This window comes from Cnephaeus nilssonii (genome assembly GCF_951640355.1).
Source record: "Cnephaeus nilssonii genome assembly, chromosome: 1".
Taxonomy (NCBI): Eukaryota; Metazoa; Chordata; class Mammalia; order Chiroptera; family Vespertilionidae; genus Cnephaeus; species Cnephaeus nilssonii.
In genome coordinates this window covers 93,664,261-93,682,840 of record NC_137072.1, presented here as the reverse complement: position 1 = coordinate 93,682,840, position 18,580 = coordinate 93,664,261, and the positions used below count along the sequence as shown (strand labels likewise).

Sequence of the window (18,580 nt, the reverse complement as noted above, 5' to 3'; positions counted from 1 at the left end):
TCTTTATTGATGAAGGTATTACATATGTGTCTTTATCCCCCCAATCCCCATGAACTGGCAGTAATAAAGTCACAGTAAATTCCTAGTGGTGACCTCGAGATCCAATTGCAGTTCCCAACCCTGTGGCACTCCGTACACATTCCTGAGTTTAAACTGTAGGTTAGAAATAAAGAATAATAGCACCATGATTATAGAGCCTATGAAACTAAACTTGATTTCCTTCAATTCTGTTATTCTATGTGACCTTTTGGAGTTTTGTGTTTGAATGGAAAACGGTGAAGCAGAGTGCAAACTACCATGTGTAATATTTTGATTGATAATTGCAAGTTTTAGTTCATACATGAAATATTTTACTGCAGTTGAAAAATACTTTTAAAAATTGAAATTTGACTCTGGGTGGCAAATACACCAAGTATGCAGCTGGATTCTGTTAAATTGGAGGATGACATCTGCCTAAGGGAGATATCTTCAAATGTTGTTAGAAACCAGGCCTGGAGTAGGAAGGAAATCACCCACCAGCTGAAAAACCTCTTTCCAGTCCCAGCCTTTATTTTAGGATTGTGTCTTCGTCTGCGTGGGCATCTATAACAAAATGTCATAGACTGGAATTTATTTCAACAGAAATGTATTTCTCTCCGTGCTAGAGGCTGGGAAATCTAAGATTATGGCCTGTGCCAATGTGATGTCTAGTGAGGACTCCATCCCTGAGTCACAGATGGCACTTTTCCACTATGTCCTCACATGGTGGAAGGTGCTAGGAGGTCTCTGGGGTCCCTTTTATAAGGGCACTAACTTTATTTATGAGGGCGCCACGCTCACCTCCCAAAGGCCCCTGGGGTTTGGTTTGAACCTATGAATTTTAGGGACATGCAAACATTCAGATCATAATGTTACAGAAAACCGGAGAAGAACCAAGCAATACTTAGAGAGATGGAGTTACAGTTATTACGCGCGGGTCCGGAGGAAAATGTCTCTCAAATTCTGGGCCCCAACATAGAGGAACTTTCCCTATTTATATGTTTTTACCTTCTTTGTCTCCCAAATATGGGGTGTTTCCGGCCCCCTTTGCAAGTTCTTAAAGAGCCCCTATGTGCTGGGGCCTTGAGACCTCAACCAAAGGCTTGGCCTGGTGCCAGCACTGATAACTTCGTCTGGGGAAGGTTTAATGGCCTCTCTGAAGTGGGAGTAGTCTCATTTTCCTTATTATTTAAGCAAGCAAGCATTTACAGAAGCCAAATAGCAGGGTTAAAATTTCCAAACAGCAGTTTTTATCTAAGATGGATGCTTCAATAGCTGATTGCTTAGTTTCATCCAGGTTGCAAAGGTAGGCAGGCTTCCCCCAGGTGAGAGGCAGGGAGGAGAGGTGGAGATGGCACTGCAAATGGGCTTGGGCTTCAAACCCCGGCAGCTCTCCTCACTAGCTGTCACCTTGGACAGGTTACTTTAATTCTGTACCTTAGTTTCCTCAGCTATAAAATGAGGAAACAATGATATTGACCACATAGTACTGTGGTTATGATTAATGAGCTTTCATGAAGAACTTCAAACAGTGTCTGACCAATGCTAAGTACCATGTGAGCTTTTATTGTTATTCTTATCTCTGAAGGACCCAGCTCTCCCTTGGGCATGGGGGAGAGCTTCTTTTGCATTGCCTTAAAAATCCTACAAACTTTGCATCATTACCCACATTTTGTGGTTCTGGTTATGTGACTTGCTCAGAGTTATACTGCTAATCAGCGATGGAGAGGAGCATCGAACTGAGACCCCAACACCACAACCTGGGCTCTTTGCAAACGATGGAATATTGGCAATTTTATACATTGAACTTGAGACCAAATCAGCTTATTGTATTCAGGGCTCTGGGCTAAATATCTAGAGCAAAATACCTTGCCTTTTGCAGTTTGAGTGATTTGTAAATTAGGGTTTATTTTAATTCTAGAGAATGTTGGAAGGCTTAATGATTGCCCCTAAAGAGAGGTGATCTACCTCCCAAAGGAAGTTCATGAGAAAGAAAGTATTTTTCTGTTAAAACGGGGAGCTCTCTTTTGAGTAAAAAGTCACCAATTTGAAATACCTATCTAAGCTATCTATATGTGCTTTGTATTTAAAATATTAAGGAAATTAAGTGTGGGCAAGAAAATGTAGATGTAATATACAGTATTTGAAAAAATCCTGTGTAGATGGAAAGAATGCTGACTCAGCCGATCCAGTTTCTGGCCTCGAGTCAGCCCCCAGTAGCTAAACCACTTCTTCCTCGTGGGGAAATGAGTGGGTTGAACTAGACGACCTTTTCATCTAATTATGCTGTTTCTTTCCACATCAGGGGATGTGCTATTTTACATTCTGTTTAGTGGTTCTCAATGTTGGGGGAGTGCCAGGAATTTGGGGAGTTCCGAGAATATAAAATACAGATATAAAAAGTGGCAACGTATTTATTTAACCAAGAAAGGATTAATGTCCTTAATCTTTAAAAAGATATTTAAAAATTATTAAAAAATGGTGATTACCTTGCTAGAAAACTAGGTAGACTGGATGAACTACAAAAGAAAAAAATGTAGCCAATGAAAAGATGAATTTTAATTTTCACTAGACATAAATGAAATGCAGGTGAAAACATATCAAATGGGCAAATATTATACCCATTGGTAGTTGGTAGTATGAGCAAATGAATACTCTTGTACATGGCTTATGGAATATAAATTGGTCCAACATTTTGATCTTTTGTGCTCCAGTAAATTGCACTCATATCTATTTGTACTAAAGAAATAATTTGTATTTATGCAAAGTTATTTTTTAAAATATTTGCTCATGACTAATATGGTAAAAATTACAAACAATTTAAATGTCCAACAATAGGCAATTGGTTAAATAAAAAAATGCTACATTCATATTATACAGACATTACAATTATATTTGACGAATCTTAATGACATAGGAAATATTTATGAGATAAATGTTAAATAAAAAAGCAAGATGCCAAACATATATAAAGCATGGTATTAGCTTTGAAAAAATAACGCACTGAAAAAAAGAAACAGGAAAAGGTACACTAATATCTTACCGCTTTTGGTTCTAGGTGGTAGTTGGTTTAGCTCCGTTTGATAGTTCTGTGTCTTCAAAATGTTCTCTAACGTGTTTGTATTACTTTTATAATCAGGGCAAAAGGGTGCATAGAAATCGTCCAGAGAAATGAGGAGAGACATGAGCCAGAGTGGGGAGGACGTCCTCAGTCTCATTTCAGCAAATAAGAGAGCGAGTGCCGCTCCCCACCCTCCCCACCGATGGCTTGGGTATGTGTAGTGGATGATGATGGGGGTGGTGGTTCTGGCATGGGGGTTGGGGAGGAGAGGTGGGGAGCCCCTGGGGTGTGGTGGAGGCCCACCCAGACGTCAGGCAGATTTCGTAGTTTCACCGTCAGTAAAGATCAGACAGGGAGCTACTTTCAGTCTCAGGAGAGACCATCCAATCCTGAAGCAGAAACTCCCCACTGCCCCTCGCCGCGTCAGACAGAAAGACCTGCGGGGCAGAGGGTCTTTCTCGCTCTCAGGGATACTTTGATTTGTGATCTGGTCTTGTGTGTGTAATGCATTTTCACTCCTGAGTTTCTTTTCTTTTAAGTTATTTTCATTATGACTTTTTGCTCTTTTGCAAAGAGCTAATTCTGCAGAATTGGGGCAAAGAGGACCAAGAGAAGTTAGTGGGGGTAATTATACTGGCTAGGAAGTTAAGAATGTAGGTAATTTCAAGAGTATCCTTTACACCTTTTATTTTTTTAATTTTTTAATTTTATTGTTTAAAGTATTACAAATAGTAGTACATATGTCTCCTTTTTCCCCCCATTGACTTCCCCCCAGCTTCCTCTACTCCCCCCCGCCCCTCAGCACATGCCCTCACCCCCCACCCCCAGTGTCTTGGGTCCATTGGTTATGCTTATATGCATGCATACAAGTCCTTCAGTTGATCTCTTACCTCCCCCACCCCAACCCTCCCTTGCCTTCCCGCTGTAGTTTGACCGTCTGTTCGATGCTTCTTTGCCTCTGTATCTATTTTTGTTCATCAGTTTATAATGTTCTTTATATTCCACAAGTGAGTGAGAACATATAATACTTATCTTTCACCGACTGGCTTATTTCTCTTAGCATAATGCTCTCCAGTTCCATCCATGCTGTTGCAAATGGTAAGAATTCCTTCTTATTTATAGCAGCATGGTATTCCATTGTGTAGATGTGGAATCCTTTACACCTTTTAAACATAGGGTTCCCTAAACACCACTCCTCTCTCCCACCCCCAGAGAGTTCGTTGTTCCCTCTTCTGGGTTTGATAGCACTGATTTATAACAACATCATCATAGCAGTTACTGTTTGTGTCTGTTTTGTTCCAGGCACTGTTTGGACATATACTAGTTCTTATAACAGCCCTTCAGGTGAATAATAACAGGAAATACGTACTTCCATAGTACTCAGTCCAGGCCAGGCATCATTCTATGTGCTTTACATGCACTAACCCATTTAATCCTGTACAACAAACCTGTATGATAGGTACTATCATTATTTTCTTTTTACAGTTGAAAAGCCAAGTTTAGTAACTTTCATGAGGTCACACAGCCAGTAGTTAATGGAGCTGGGAGGCAGCATGTTCCCAGAATCCTTAATCACTATGCTATACTTCTATTGACAATGGACTGAACGTCAGAGAGGTTAAGCAATTTACCCAAGGTCACACAGTAAGTCACAGACATTGGAGGCAAACCTAAGCTGCCTGACCCCAGAGTTTGAGTTTTCTTTCCTACTCTGAATTACACTGAGTGGCCAGATTATTATGATCTCTGAACGCATAATAATCTGGCCACTCAGTGTGTGTGTGTGTGTGTGTGTGTGTGTGTGTGTGTGTGTGTGTGTATTAGAGGCCCGGTGCATGAATTTGTGCATGGGTAGGGTCTGGCCAGCCTGGCCAGGGGGAGGGGACATGGGCTGTTGGCTGGCCTGCCTGCTGGTTGAACTCCTGGTCAAGGGGACAATTTGCATATTAGCCTTTTATTATATAGGATATACACTGAGTGGCCAGATTATTATGCGTTCAGAGATCATAATAATCTGGCCACTCATTGTACCTTTGTTTATATAGCAAGAGTTGTCAAACTTTTTATGTAAAGGGCCAGATAGTAAATATTTTAGACTTTACACACAAGGCCATAAAGTCTCTGTTGCAACGTTGAATTGTAGCATGAAAGTAGCCATAGGACAATACATAAATGAAAGAGCATAGCTGTGTTCCAATAAAATGTTATTTTATGGACACTGAAATTTGAATTTCATATAATACACATATGTCACAAAATATTGCTCTTTTGATATTTTTTAACCATTAAGAATGTAAAGACCATTTTATTCATGGGCCACACAGAAACAGATGGTGGGTTTGCCCATGGTTGAGTGAGCCAGTTTGGCAACCTTGCTTTACTGCATCATTACATCATAGAACGGTTAGATATGCATGTATACCAGGTGTACCGGTTAATAATAGCGGAATTTGTAATCAAAGAAAACATGATAATTTCAAGAGAAACATCAAAAGTGCTTTATTCAAAGTATTTCCCCATCTTTCAGGCAATTTGTGGATACTGTCCCAATAGAACTTTTCTTGTTTTGAGGCACACCATTCAGAGACCCAATTTTCCACTTCTTCGTACGTTTTGAAGTGCTGCTCAGAAAGCTCGTGTGCCATTGATTGGAACAAGTGGTAATCTGAAGGAGCAAGGTCTGGTGAATACAACGGGTGGGTTAATACTTCCCAGGCAAGATCTTTTAACCTGTGTTTAACTGGTTTTGAAGTGTGTGATGGTGCGTCATCATGAAGCAAAATTACTTTGCCGTGTCTTCTGGAACATTCTGGTCGTTTCATGATCAAAGCGTGGTTCAATTTGATTATTTGTTGTCACTAGCGATCAGTATTAATGGTTTCACCTGGTTTTAGAAGCTCATAATACACCACACCTTCCTGATCCCACCAAATGCAGAGCATTGTCTTCTTTCTGAAGCGATTTGGCCTAGCAGTCGATGTTGATGATTGACCTGGATCAACCCATGATTTTGTGCATTTGGAATTCTCAAAATAAATCCACTTTTCATCACAAGTCACAATTCAATGCAAAAAACACTTTTTTTCCTGCCGTTGAAGCAACATTTTACTGATGACTTTACGGTTTTCCATTTGTCTTTAGTTCAGTTGATGTGGCACCCATTTTCCTTCCTTTAAAGCCTTTCCCATTGCTTGTAAATGATCGGAAATTGTTTGCTGAGCAACATTTAATCTTTCTGCAAGTTGTTTTTGAGTTTGACACGCATCTTCATCCAATAATGCTTGTAATTGTTGGTCTTCAAACTTTTTTGGTTGACCTGGACGTTCTTTGTCTTTCACATTGAAATCATCACTTTTAAAGCATTTAAACCAGCATTCACAAGTATCTTGAGATGGAACATGTTCACCATAAGCTTCCCGAAGTATTCAGCGGCACTTTTCTTCAAAATAAAGTAATGAATTAAAACTTCCCGCAAATGCTCTTTTTTTTGGCACGAAATTTGACATTTTTAAGTGTAAAAATATCTATGATGTTAACACCTTCAGCAAATTTGACATATGAAGTTTTGAAGCTTGTTGTCAATACAACAAAATAGCATACATATCTAATCGCATATATAGCAACATATGTGTAACTCCATCTATTGAAAAAAAATCCGCATTATCAACCAGTACACCTAGTATGCTTCTTTGCTCTCTTTCCTAAAACAATTCAGCTTGGGCCCCAAACATGCATAGCCAACTGAGAAAATATGAGTCCCTGGGTGAAGGAAATTCACATTCCTTAGCAAGAGGCTCAGAGACTACCTGACCCTTTTTTTGAACATGCCCCGTGCGGGCTGCACTCTTGACTCCAAGCAGTTTTTCAGAATATTCCTGCCATTACTTTGAGAGAAGCTATGGTAACTACTTTTCCCAATCACCTTAGTTTAGAGGTGAGGTTTTGGTGTCTCTCTTAAAAAAAAAAAGATTATCTTTATTATTGAAAGTATTACAAATGTCCCTCCTTTCTTCCCCATTGATCCTTACTGGCACCGGCGCAGTTGACTGACTGGCTGTCCATTGTTTTTGGCTCTGTACGTGGACAAGGTGAGAACTCTAGACCTTTTGGTGACAATGGATTCTTGTGCTCCTGGGAGTGGAAGGGACAGAGGGCAGGGTGGCTGGAACAGAGGAGGGGAAGGATGCCACCATCCCTGCTTGGCCTGGGGGTGGGAGGCACAGGGATCAAGCTCAGAGAGGCTTCAAGGGTGATAAATAGAAAGCTCAGGGCTTGGTGACTACGTTTTAATTAGACTATGATGGGTTAAATAGGCTTTAGGTTTAGGAATGTCAACATTGCTTAGATCTTTGACTCTGAAGAATATGTATTAAAAGTTGCAAACCAGCATCTTGCAAGCAGACTTTCAGAACAAAGTCAATTTAGAATTGGGATGATCTGTGCATAAAAAACAACAACTGATTGGAAAGTGATTTCCTTTTGTGATTTCGAGAGGAAACTTAATCATTATTTGTAGCAATTACAAACACTCTACGGAGGGTTTAAAGTAGGGTTGAGAATTAGTGAAATGAACTTTTGCAAGAGGAAACAAGATAAAACAATACTTGAGAAGATGTTCCTTGAAAAGGCAGTAACCTTATTTTTAAAAATACTTTTACTGGAGTTTGATCTACAGACAGAAAAGCGAACACGCCGTGGGTCCACAGCTTGATGAATTCTCGCACTAAACACACTTGTGGAACCAGCTTCCAGGTGAAGAAATAGCACAATTCTTGTAACAAATGAAGAAGTGGTTTATTTGTAGGAGCAGCAGGGACCTGGTTGGGAGGGATGGCTAAGAAAAAGTGTCTTGAAAATGGGTTTGCATAGGGAAGCGTAGCTTTATCTGAGATGCGCTGGGCAGGGCCGTGGGGAATTATGGTGTGTGGGTGACACAGGGACTCGCTGCAGCTTTGGAGTCAGACTCTGTTTAGAACTTTGCACTATGTGACTGTAGGCAAGATTCTCACCTCCTGAAGTCTGTAGTTGTGGAATGGTAATCTCCACGAGGAAAGCAGCTACCTCCTTCACTATTGTGCCTTAGGATCTGTTACAGTGGCCTGCCACGTGGGAAGCCCTAAACAAATGGTGTGTGTGTGTGTGTGTGTGTGTGTGTGTGTGTGTGTGTGTGTGTTTAAACAAATAAAACAACCAATGAATAATACATATGAAATATTTGGTACAACCCCTGGAAAATGCTCAGTAATGTAAATAAAAGTCACAGAATGACCCACTGGCCCTGTAATGCCACATTTGTGAATATGTTCCCTAAGAAAATTGTCCATATATGGCTTGCGTGTGTTTGTGTGTATAAAATGGCACAGTTGTTAATTATGATGAAATACCAGAACCAGCTCAAAGACGCTGCTAGCAATGGGGAATGGGCTGTGCAGTTGTGAATTTTTGAAACAACGGAAAGCTATTTGTCTCAAGCCTGGCAAGTGTGTAGACTATGTTGAAAATAATTTTTAAAAAATCTGAAGATGTGTTTAGAAGATGTATACAAGTGCATATTTATCAGAGAATAAAAACTGAGTAAGAGTTTGGAGTAATAACATTTAGAGACGGTTATTCTTTTTTAATGTTAAGTTGCATAGCATGATGATTCTCTTTCCTGGGAAGAAAAGAAACACAATGAAGCCCCTGACCCCCCCCCGCCCCCTTGCCAGATGGGGAGCTCCCTGGGTTCGCCCTCCCGAGCAAGGCCTGCTCCTGCTGTGGTGCTCCTGCCGGGCTGTGCAGGGGTCGCTGATGGCGGAGATGAGCTGCTGAGGAGCATGCCGATTTCCTAATCATCTAAATGCATTAGATTTATGACAGAATTACTTCAAAATATATATTTTTATTGATTCCAGAGAGAAGAAGGGAGAGGGAAAGAGAGAAACATCAATGATGAGAATCATTGATTGGCTGCCTCTTGCGCGCCCCCCCACTGGGGATCAAGCCTGCAACCTGGGCATGTGCCCTTGACTGGAATCGAACCCAGGACCCTTCAGTCTGAAGGCTGACGCTCTAGCCACTCAGCCAAACTGGTTAGAGCAGAATCACTTTCCTTAATGAATTGACTGCTGCCAGTGCAGGTCCTTTGCCCAAAGCGCTTTGGAGGAGCATGCATTTAGATGTACTCTCTGTATTGGACAGGCCACCCGTGGCCAATGGCTGCCATGGGCTCATATATATTTTTAAATAATATTTCTTTATTTCCATTTAAGATAAAAAGATTCTTAAATTTAAAGGAACACATTGACTTTATTTCTTTTTTATTGGGGAGACATCCTATATAATAAAAGGGTAATATGCAAATCAACCGAACGGCTGAATGACCAGTCGCTATGATGCGCACTGACCACCAGGAGGAGACGCTCAATGCAGGATCTGCCCCCTGGTGGTCAGTGCGCTCCCACAGGGGAGTGCCTCTAAGCCAGAAGCCGGGTGAGTGCAGCGGCCATGGCCGGAGCCTCTCCCACCTCCGAGGCAGCGCTAAGGAGCAGCGAGCAGGTGGGCGGTAAGGAGTGAGGACTCCCGGACTGTGAGAGGGATGTCTGACTGCCGGCAGGTGGACATCCCCCAAGGGGTCCCAGACTGCGAGAGGGTGCAGGCCGGGCTGAGGGACCCCCGCCCCTGAGTGCACAAATTTTCGTGCACCGGGCCTCTAGTTTGTTAATAAGATTATATAGCTTTCAAGTGTACATTTCCATGATATAAGATCTATACATTGCATGTGTGCCCACCACCCTAAGTCAAATCATCCTCCATCACCATATATTTAGCCTCCTTTATCCTTTACTACCCCTCAGTAACCACCATACTGTTGTCTGTTATCTATAAGTTTCAGTTTTATATTCCACATATAAGTGAAATCATATGATTCTTAGCTTTTTCTGACTTGCATAGCGTAATATTCTCACGGTCCATCCATGTTGTTGCAAATGGCAGTATTTCATATTTTTTTATGGCTGAGTAGTATTTCATTGTAAACATGTGCCACATCTTCTTTACCCAATCCTCTATCACTGGACACTTTGGTGATCTCCATGTCTTGGTCACCATGAATAATGATGCAATGAACATAGGGGTGCATATATCTTTGCTAATAAATGATTTCAAAATTTTGGGGTAGATACCCAGGAGAGGGATTGCTGGGACATATGGTAACTCTATTCTTAATTTTTTGAGGACCCTCCATACTGTTTTCCATAGTGGCTGTACCAGTTTACATTCCCACCAGCAGTAAATGACGGTTCCTTTTTCTCCACAACCCCTGCAACACTTGTTATTGCTTGTCTTGTTGATAATAGCCATTCTAACAGGTATGAGGTGGTATCTCATTGTAGTTTTGACTTGCATTTTCATAATGGCTAGTGAAGTTCAGCATCTTTTCATATATCTGTTGGTCATTTGTATGTCATCTTGGGAGAAGTGCCTTTTTAGGTACTCTGCCCATTTTTAAATTGGATTGTTTGTTTGGTGTTGAGTTGTATGAGTTTTTTAAAAATATATATATATTTTGGATATTAATCCCTTGTCAAAGCTGTTTGCAAATATCTTCTCCCATTTGGTTGGCTGCCTTTTTGTTTTGCTGTGCAGAAGCTTTCTAGTTTGATATAGTCCCATTCATTTATTTTTGCCTTTACTTCTCTTGTTTTTGAGGTCAAATTCATAAAACCTTATCTAAGACCATGGTCTATAAGCTTAGTACCTATGTTTTCGTCTATGTAATTTTTTGTTTCAGGTCATACACTTAGGTCTTTGATCCATTTTGAACTAATTTTTACATGTGGGGACAAACCACGGGTTCATACTTTTGAAAAAAGAAAACAGCTGAGGATTCCATCAGCATTATGAAGTAAGCCACCTCATAAAATCCAGATAACCTAAAAACTACTATAATAATTTTTGGTTAGTAATAGTCATAATTTCACCTTAGTTTTATATTGTGCTCTATTGTTCTAAAGGGGCTTTCTTACATAACAAATAAGAGAGTATTTCCAAATGTACAAAGTCTTGTGAGAGTCCAAGCACAAATTATTGCCATTTGTTATATATTTCCACTGAACCTTAGGAGCGCCCTGTGAGGAAGGTGGGTAGATCTAATTCCATTTTCACAGATGAGGGATAAACACAAGAGGACCAACATTTCAGCAGAGTGCGATGATGATGATGATGTTAGAGGTACGAGGAGTGGGGGTTAGTATGGCCACACAGAGGGGGCACCTGGTCTACCAGTGGGTTAGGTGATCAAAGAAGATTTTTCGAGACGAGATGAGAGTTGGCGGGTGGTGAGTGAAGGGCAGGTCTTTCCAGGCAAATAGAGAGGCACAGAGTGTATCTGAAGAAAGAGGGATAGTGAAGAGTGGGTATCTGTTAGTTGGGATGAAGATTGAGCGTTTCCTACTGGACAGCCCTCAGCTCTCCAGCAGATGAAATGGACGAGAGCTCATCCCTAAGCCCTCCCTGTCCTCTGCCTTTGGGCCTTCACTACACCTCTGCCTTTGCAGGATGAAGCTTCCTTTCTGTCCTCTCTCTGTGAACCACAGGGGCCTGTGAAGGCATCCTTTCTGTGAAAACGGTGAAAAGAGGAGAAAGGGACGAGAAATCAAGTTATTGAGACCTGAGAGGTGCCGGGGATGGGAGGTTCCTAAATTCCAGTCTGCTCTAAGTCCTACAAGGGTTGCTCATGGCGCTATCTGAAGTCACTCTCCGTAACTCTTCTGTTCTGAGAGACACATGATTGAGGCATCCCTCCAGGTAGCCACTTGTGAAATATCACTGAAATCCTGCTTCTGTTTCTCACTTGGTAACCCCTTTAGGAGAAATCCCACTGACATCAAGCTCATGAGCCTTCCACACTGATGATGTGACCCAGAGCGGCTCTATCTCGGGCACATGTGACACACCTTCTGAAGATGGTCTGTCATGTCTATATAGGGTATCGCTCTAGCCTGGGCCAGAGCTCCTCCCCGCCCTCCTCTCCCAGCTCCATATTTAGCATCTGCTAAAGGCTACGCATGTCATCGTATAGCTCTTCCGTCCTCCCTGCTACGGAATCATGCAGAGGTTTGTTCTTATAGCCACTGTGGCAGGCAATAAAGGTTTCTCCGTTGGCTTTAGTTTTCATTGAACCACAGAGAAAGCTAGTCTTGTTCAACCACTTTACTGTTTGGGAAACCGAGGCCCGGAGAGCTGACTTGATGAGCCTCTGAGTGCCAGATGGGCTGGGGGGGTGAAGTTCACTCGACTGAACAGAGTCTTTTTCTCCCGTCTGACTCTTTGGAGCTCTCTAGATGGCAAAGCTCAGACAGAATTTCTTTGTTCACGTATAGATATATTTTTATACTATAAAAATACCCCCCCTTTTTTGTAGTCATAACTGGATATAAGATATACAGAGTATCCTTTGCTGGAAAAATACCCTTTAGAGCTACTTCAAAGTTCCCACTTACTAATAATTATCATTATGTTTAGTAATTATTATCTAACAGTGATATTAATAAGGGCTACTTATTGTGTGTTTGCTATGTGTTGACTATGTACATATAGTATGTTTACATTATGCACTATGCTAAGGAATTTATACATCTAAGCACACAATACTCTCAACAACTGGTGATGTCGGTGCTATTACATTGATTTTACAGAGGAGGAAACTGAGGCTGAGGTGGGTTAAGGATGTCTCTTAAGGTTGTCACACAAGTCGTTTGGGCAGCCCAGATTCAACATCAAATCTACCCGACTTTGGAGCCCGTGTTCTTAACAATTTTGCCTCGTCAACTTCTTTTTGCAGATATTTAGTCAGGAAATTTGGCTTTTACTCAATCTTATTAGAGAGGTTTTATTTAATAACTAAAAGTCTGGCGCATGTCCATTTTTCCTAGTTCTGGTCCTGCTACATTGGGATCAGAATAAAGCTTAAAAATGTCTTAACAGGTCTTAGCTTTGAACTAGGTAACGGGTGTACGTGCATGCGCGCGCGCACACGCGCGTGGGTGCGTGCGTGTGTGTGTGTGTGTGTGTGTGTGTGTGTGTGTGTGACAAATGCATATATTTAAGTCATCAGTAAGTCTAAGGATCTGAAGTTTGAGACTGATGGAGCCCAAGGAGACTTTGCTTCAAGGTCTGGAGACAAAGATGTCCAGGACCATCCTGCATGACAGAGACCCACTATGAGTTTAGAGATAGAATCAGCTGAACCCTTGAGACCCTGGCCCAGGCGTCCTCAAACTATGGCCCGCGGGCCACATGTGGGTGTTTTTGCCGTTTTGTTTTTTTACTTCAAAATAAGATATGTGCAGTGTGCATAGGAATTTGTTCATAGTTTTTTTTAAAATATAGTCCGGCCCTCCAACGGTCTGAGGGACAGTGAACTGGCCCCCTGTTTAAAAAGTTTGAGGACCCCTGCCCTGGCCCCTGTGCTATGGACACTCAGTATTTGGTATTTTAAATAAATAGTAGTGGAAATTGGTAACATGATGGCTCTCTTTAGATCCTATATGCCTGGTTCTGTGCTGAGCCAGACTCTCCACATGCTGAATTCTTACAATAGTTACATGAAAAAGGCACTTTCTTGTTCTCATTTTTTTATGAAAAAACAAAACAAAACAAAAACAAGACTCAGAGAGGTTAAGTAACTTGGCTAAGTTACTTAAGTAACTTAGTAACCCAGCTTTTGTGTGGTTAAAAAAAATTGAATACATGAAAACCATGAGTTATTTATTTGATTAGCTCATTTGCAAAGGCTATTTTATCTAATTAAACCAACAGAGACCGTGGGTTGGCAAGGATAAAAACGTCTTGGAAGTGAATGGCAGGATTTAGAGGAGTGACCTTTAAAAGCTGAAGCAGACCTCTAGGTCGGCTTTACATTGCTTTGTGTGTGACCTGTCAGGAAGATCCCCGGTAGGGGAGTTTGTAAGCCCGGATTGTATTAATAAGCTGTACTCTGGATTTTGGTCTGAAAGACCTTCCCTTTGTCTGAAGCAGGGCTGGCCTTGTGATGATGTCCCTTGGCAAATAGGTCACTGTCTCCACCGCTGGTCTCATCGTCGGGGACTCGCTCACCTGCAGTGAATGAGAATTTATTTGCTCTTTTCATGAAATTCAGATTCTGTCCTATTTATGCAGTCCTGTTGAAGTGACAGGCACTAAATGTGGTTACTTTTAAGTTATTTTGTTTAACCAGGGGCCTACCAGAGTTCTGATATATAGTTAGCTATCCAAAAATGTTGAAAGCAATGAACTTGTGTGCATATATGCATAACCCGTGGACATAGACAATGGGGTGGTGAGGGCCTGGGGTTGGGATGGGGGCGCGAGTGGGCTGGAAGAGGTTAATGGTGGGGGGTGGGGGGGAAAGGAGGACCTATGTAATACTTTCAACAATAAAGTTAAAAAAAAAAAACCCCGCAAAAAACAACACACCACATTGAAAGAAAGAAATAATTTAACCCTCACATCTCTGAGGAGCAGTTCCTAAACTTATCATAACCCTGCAGATGTGCAAAATGAGGCTTGGAGACCAAGTAGCGCCTGTTCAAAGCCAGATTGCTGTGTAAGTGATGAGGTCTGAGCTCAGATGCAGAAATGCAAGGACAGTGCCCTTTCCATTAGATCAGTAGCCACTTTTTGAAAAAAAAAACCTCAAGGGAAAAAAAACGCCCCCAAAACAGCAAATTTTTAGAGTTCTGGTAATTTCTTTTCTCTGACCTCAACACACATTCCCACATAAACCAAGGACTGGCTGATTAATCAATAAATGAAAGGAGGTGCTTGTCATACGGTGGCTCAGTACAGGTCTCTCCCTTGCAGTTCCCAACGTGGCTGGGATCCATTAGAAACTGAAGCGAGAGAGCGCTGCCAGCTGCCTTCCCTGCTTCTTGGAGCGGAAGCCAGAGAGAGCTGTTTGAAAACGTCTCATTCACACACCAGGTTGCTATCGAGGTCTTTTTCATGTTATGATCAGAGCAGTTGCTTGTGTTTTTATCACTAGGCTGATTTTTTGAGATAAAATCAGCTTCTGCCTCTTGACTGGGTGGAGTTGTGGGTGCATGAGCTGGGGGATAGCAGACCCAAGCCCTCTTTGCTGGGGAAGAGTGGGTTAGATTAGTCGGGCAGGGCAACGACACTGAGGTGGGCCCCACGTTTAATCAGCTTGCCAGTGAGGAAGTGCCCAGTCATCCAAAAAGGAAAAAGAAAGACTCAATGTTCCCTCTTCTCTTTCTGTTCCAGCTGAAGACCAGACTTTGGAGCTTTTCAAAGTAGATCGAGATCTCCCTCGGATGCATGGAGAGAAGTAACGTTCTGCAGATTGCTGTTGGAGACCCTGGGACCACAGACCCATCTGGTTTTTATTCCCTGCGTTGAATGGCATTTGCTTCAGCCATTCAAGGATTCTGAACTTGTGACGAGGGATCCAGGCTGGGAAGATGCTGAGCTCCATCAAGTGTGTGCTGGTGGGAGACTCTGCTGTGGGGAAGACCTCCCTGTTGGTGCGCTTCACCTCAGAGACCTTCCCAGAGGCCTACAAGCCCACGGTGTACGAGAACACGGGCGTGGATGTCTTCATGGATGGCATGCAGATCAGCCTGGGTCTCTGGGACACAGCCGGCAATGACGCCTTCAAAAGCATCCGTCCCCTGTCCTACCAGCAGGCCGATGTGATACTGATGTGCTACTCTGTGGCCAACCATAACTCTTTCCTGAACCTGAAGAACAAGTGGATTGGTGAAATCAGGAGCCACTTGCCCTGTACCCCTGTGCTGGTGGTGGCCACCCAGACTGACCAGCGGGAGATGGGGACCCACAGGGCCTCCTGCATCGGTGCCATCGATGGGAAGAGACTGGCCCAGGATGTGAGAGCAAAGGGCTACCTGGAGTGCTCGGCCCTTAGCAATCGGGGGGTCCAGCAGGTGTTTGAGTGTGCCGTCCGAACTGCCGTCAACCAAGCCAGGAGACGCAACAGAAGGAAGCTCTTCTCCATTAATGAGTGCAAGATCTTCTAACCTCCCAGAGACGTCACCCAACACTCATTGACTCACCCACCTCAAAGACTAACGGGGACAGGGAGAGCAAACAGCAAGGGTTGATGCTCTTTCTGGGTACATCCCGGGCAGTGTTTGCTTTTGGATATAGTTCGTTGATGGGACTTGGGCGCTGGATGGTTTTATTAAGTACACTCTGCAAATGAACTCCTCGTCCTGTCCAACTAGGCAGTCTCTTGAGAAGCTGTAATGAATATTCTATCTCTGGTTAAAAAACTAAAAAGGTCTCCATAATTTTGGACAGTGAAGTGAGTTTTCCAAAAGAATTCTATATTTAAAGACATGTTTTATTTAAATGATAACAAAATTGTACATAGTTAGTTTTCATGCTTGGGAAGTCTTTTCCTACAGACTCACAAACACACCCTGGTGTATGCGTGAAATGACCTTGCAGGACTCCGCCATATGTTCGGAGGGTTATTTTCACCTGAAGTAGTAACTTTGTTGAAGCCACTTGCCTACCTGATTTTACTAGGTGATCAAATTTTAAAAGGACTGCCTACCAATCCTTGCTATTCATTTTCCACCCAGCTGTTAACCGATTTGTTTATAAAATACACCCGATAACATATGCTACTTTAATACTGCCTAATGATTTTAACAGTTATCCATCTGTTTGCCTGTAATTATACGTAAAAAAGCATTTCTTATTTATGATACTACCTTTCACTCAACGAACTCCCGTTATGCACTAAGTATTCCTCTTTCATTTACCAAAACAGATGAAAGGAAAACCTTTTGGGTAGGGAATCTGACTGCTCCAAGGAATAGCAGCAGAGCTCGGGACAGAATTGAAAAATCTCCCCTTCCTTTGGGAACCGCTGCACTTTGCCTGGGTTTCCCGACACTGCCCCCGCCTGGCTGCAGGCCTCGTGAATGAGAGCAGGCTCGGCATTCTGGGAATTGGTTACTTGAGCTCTTAACTGACCTGGAAGGGCAACTATAATTTATTAATTTTAGGATCTAATCAGAGTAATTACTAAGGTGTCTATGTACCTATGTGTGTGTGTGTAAGGGAACATGGGTACAACTTACAGCTTTTACTATTTCATCAATGTGAAGCACCAGAGTAAAAAAAACAAAAACAAAACAAAACCCCCCACAAATTCCAAGCACAGGGAACAGGAAAACTGTATAGCAAATTTTCAGATAAAATCTTATCAGGGAAAATACTGAATAATGACCCCCCTCCTCCCCTCAAACCGCATTCTATCTAAAAAGCTTCAAAACAATGGTATCAATCATCTGTTAAAGTTGAGAACAGAAGACCATGTAACTCAAGGAAGAAATTGCAAATGCTGGCACCGGGTACATCATTTACTCACCTACTCCAATAAAACTCAGAACCACTCTGGACCACGTTGTTAAAGTACATCATTGTTATGTTATAATGTGGCCGTTATATACAAATGGTAAGGCACTTGGCATAAATGACTATGATTAAACTTATGTTGACATAACCAAGCCAATTGTTGAGTTTCCTTATGTGGTCAAGTCTTGATAGCTATAATCAGTGTTAAAATCAAATGAGTGCTCATCTTCACACTCTTCTCTTCTCTCTCTAATCCACATCCAGTAAAAGGCCCAGAACCTGGATCTTAGTCTTTGGGGCCGAGATTCCCTCAGTTCCCGGGGCTGATGTATCTGCTTCTACCCAGCCTTCTCTAGTCCTCCAGTCCTGTGGCTTGTCCTCGCCTCTGTGTCACCTGTGTCCCTTGACTTGAGAACCCTTGTATCCAGCTCTCTGGATTGCACATCCAAGGGTTGGAGGGCTTACACCTGACCAGGCTGGGGAGGCGATGGGAGCTCACCTTCTTCAATATCCCTGTTGATCCTTGTCTTTTTCATCAACGGTCTTATATAACGCATACAGCTTCGCCTTCAGGACCAGTCGTTAGGGTGGAGACTGTTTAGCTTGTGAGCAGGAGTGAATTTGTATTCACTACGATGGGCTTTCCCCAAGCTTTTCTTCCTTTGTTGTTGAAGGGAGATGAGGGCAGAGGTATCTCTGAAATGGGAAAGCCCAGGTCCCTGATTCACAGTGAGGGACGAGGAGGTGATTCCATTCCAAAGGCGGAAGGGAAGGCCAGAGAGGGCATAGCCACCTGGACAGACACACCAGTGAGCCTTCGGCCTGCTGGCAGGAGCCACGCCTAAAGGTTCCCTCTGGGAACCCTCACACTGAGAACAAGAATCTGTGTGTAAACCTTCCTAGCGATGGGACCTGGTGGAAATCAAGGCTCATGGGTGTCTGTCTCCCGGACCAGACTGTAAGTTCTGGAAGGCAGAGCTACCTCCTATGTGTCTCGATGCCCCCAGGGCCAGCACAGAGAAGACACCGTAGCTCAACAAACTTGTGTTGGATTAGAGAGGGGAAAGGAACTGGGCTGCTGTGTCGCAAAGTGGGTCTGGGAAGGCAGCAGAC

At 42.6% G+C, this 18,580-nt stretch overlaps 1 protein-coding gene across 1 annotated transcript; it reads left to right on the top strand.

Annotated features, from left to right (window-relative positions):
- The first annotated feature begins 14,937 nt into the window (after nucleotides 1-14,937).
- On the top strand, nucleotides 14,938-17,558 carry RHOH (ras homolog family member H). Its single transcript, XM_079774090.1, has 2 exons — nucleotides 14,938-15,043; nucleotides 15,344-17,558. The coding sequence occupies exon 2, from the start codon at nucleotides 15,541-15,543 to the stop codon at nucleotides 16,114-16,116; it is 576 nt and encodes a 191-aa protein (XP_079630216.1). The 5' UTR covers nucleotides 14,938-15,043; nucleotides 15,344-15,540; the 3' UTR covers nucleotides 16,117-17,558.
- Nucleotides 17,559-18,580: the final 1,022 nt, after the last annotated feature.

Bases quoted from the DNA above. Each gene is read 5' to 3' on its own strand.
- RHOH (XM_079774090.1), top strand. From the start codon at position 15,541: ATGCTGAGCTCCATCAAGTGTGTGCTGGTGGGAGACTCTGCTGTGGGG.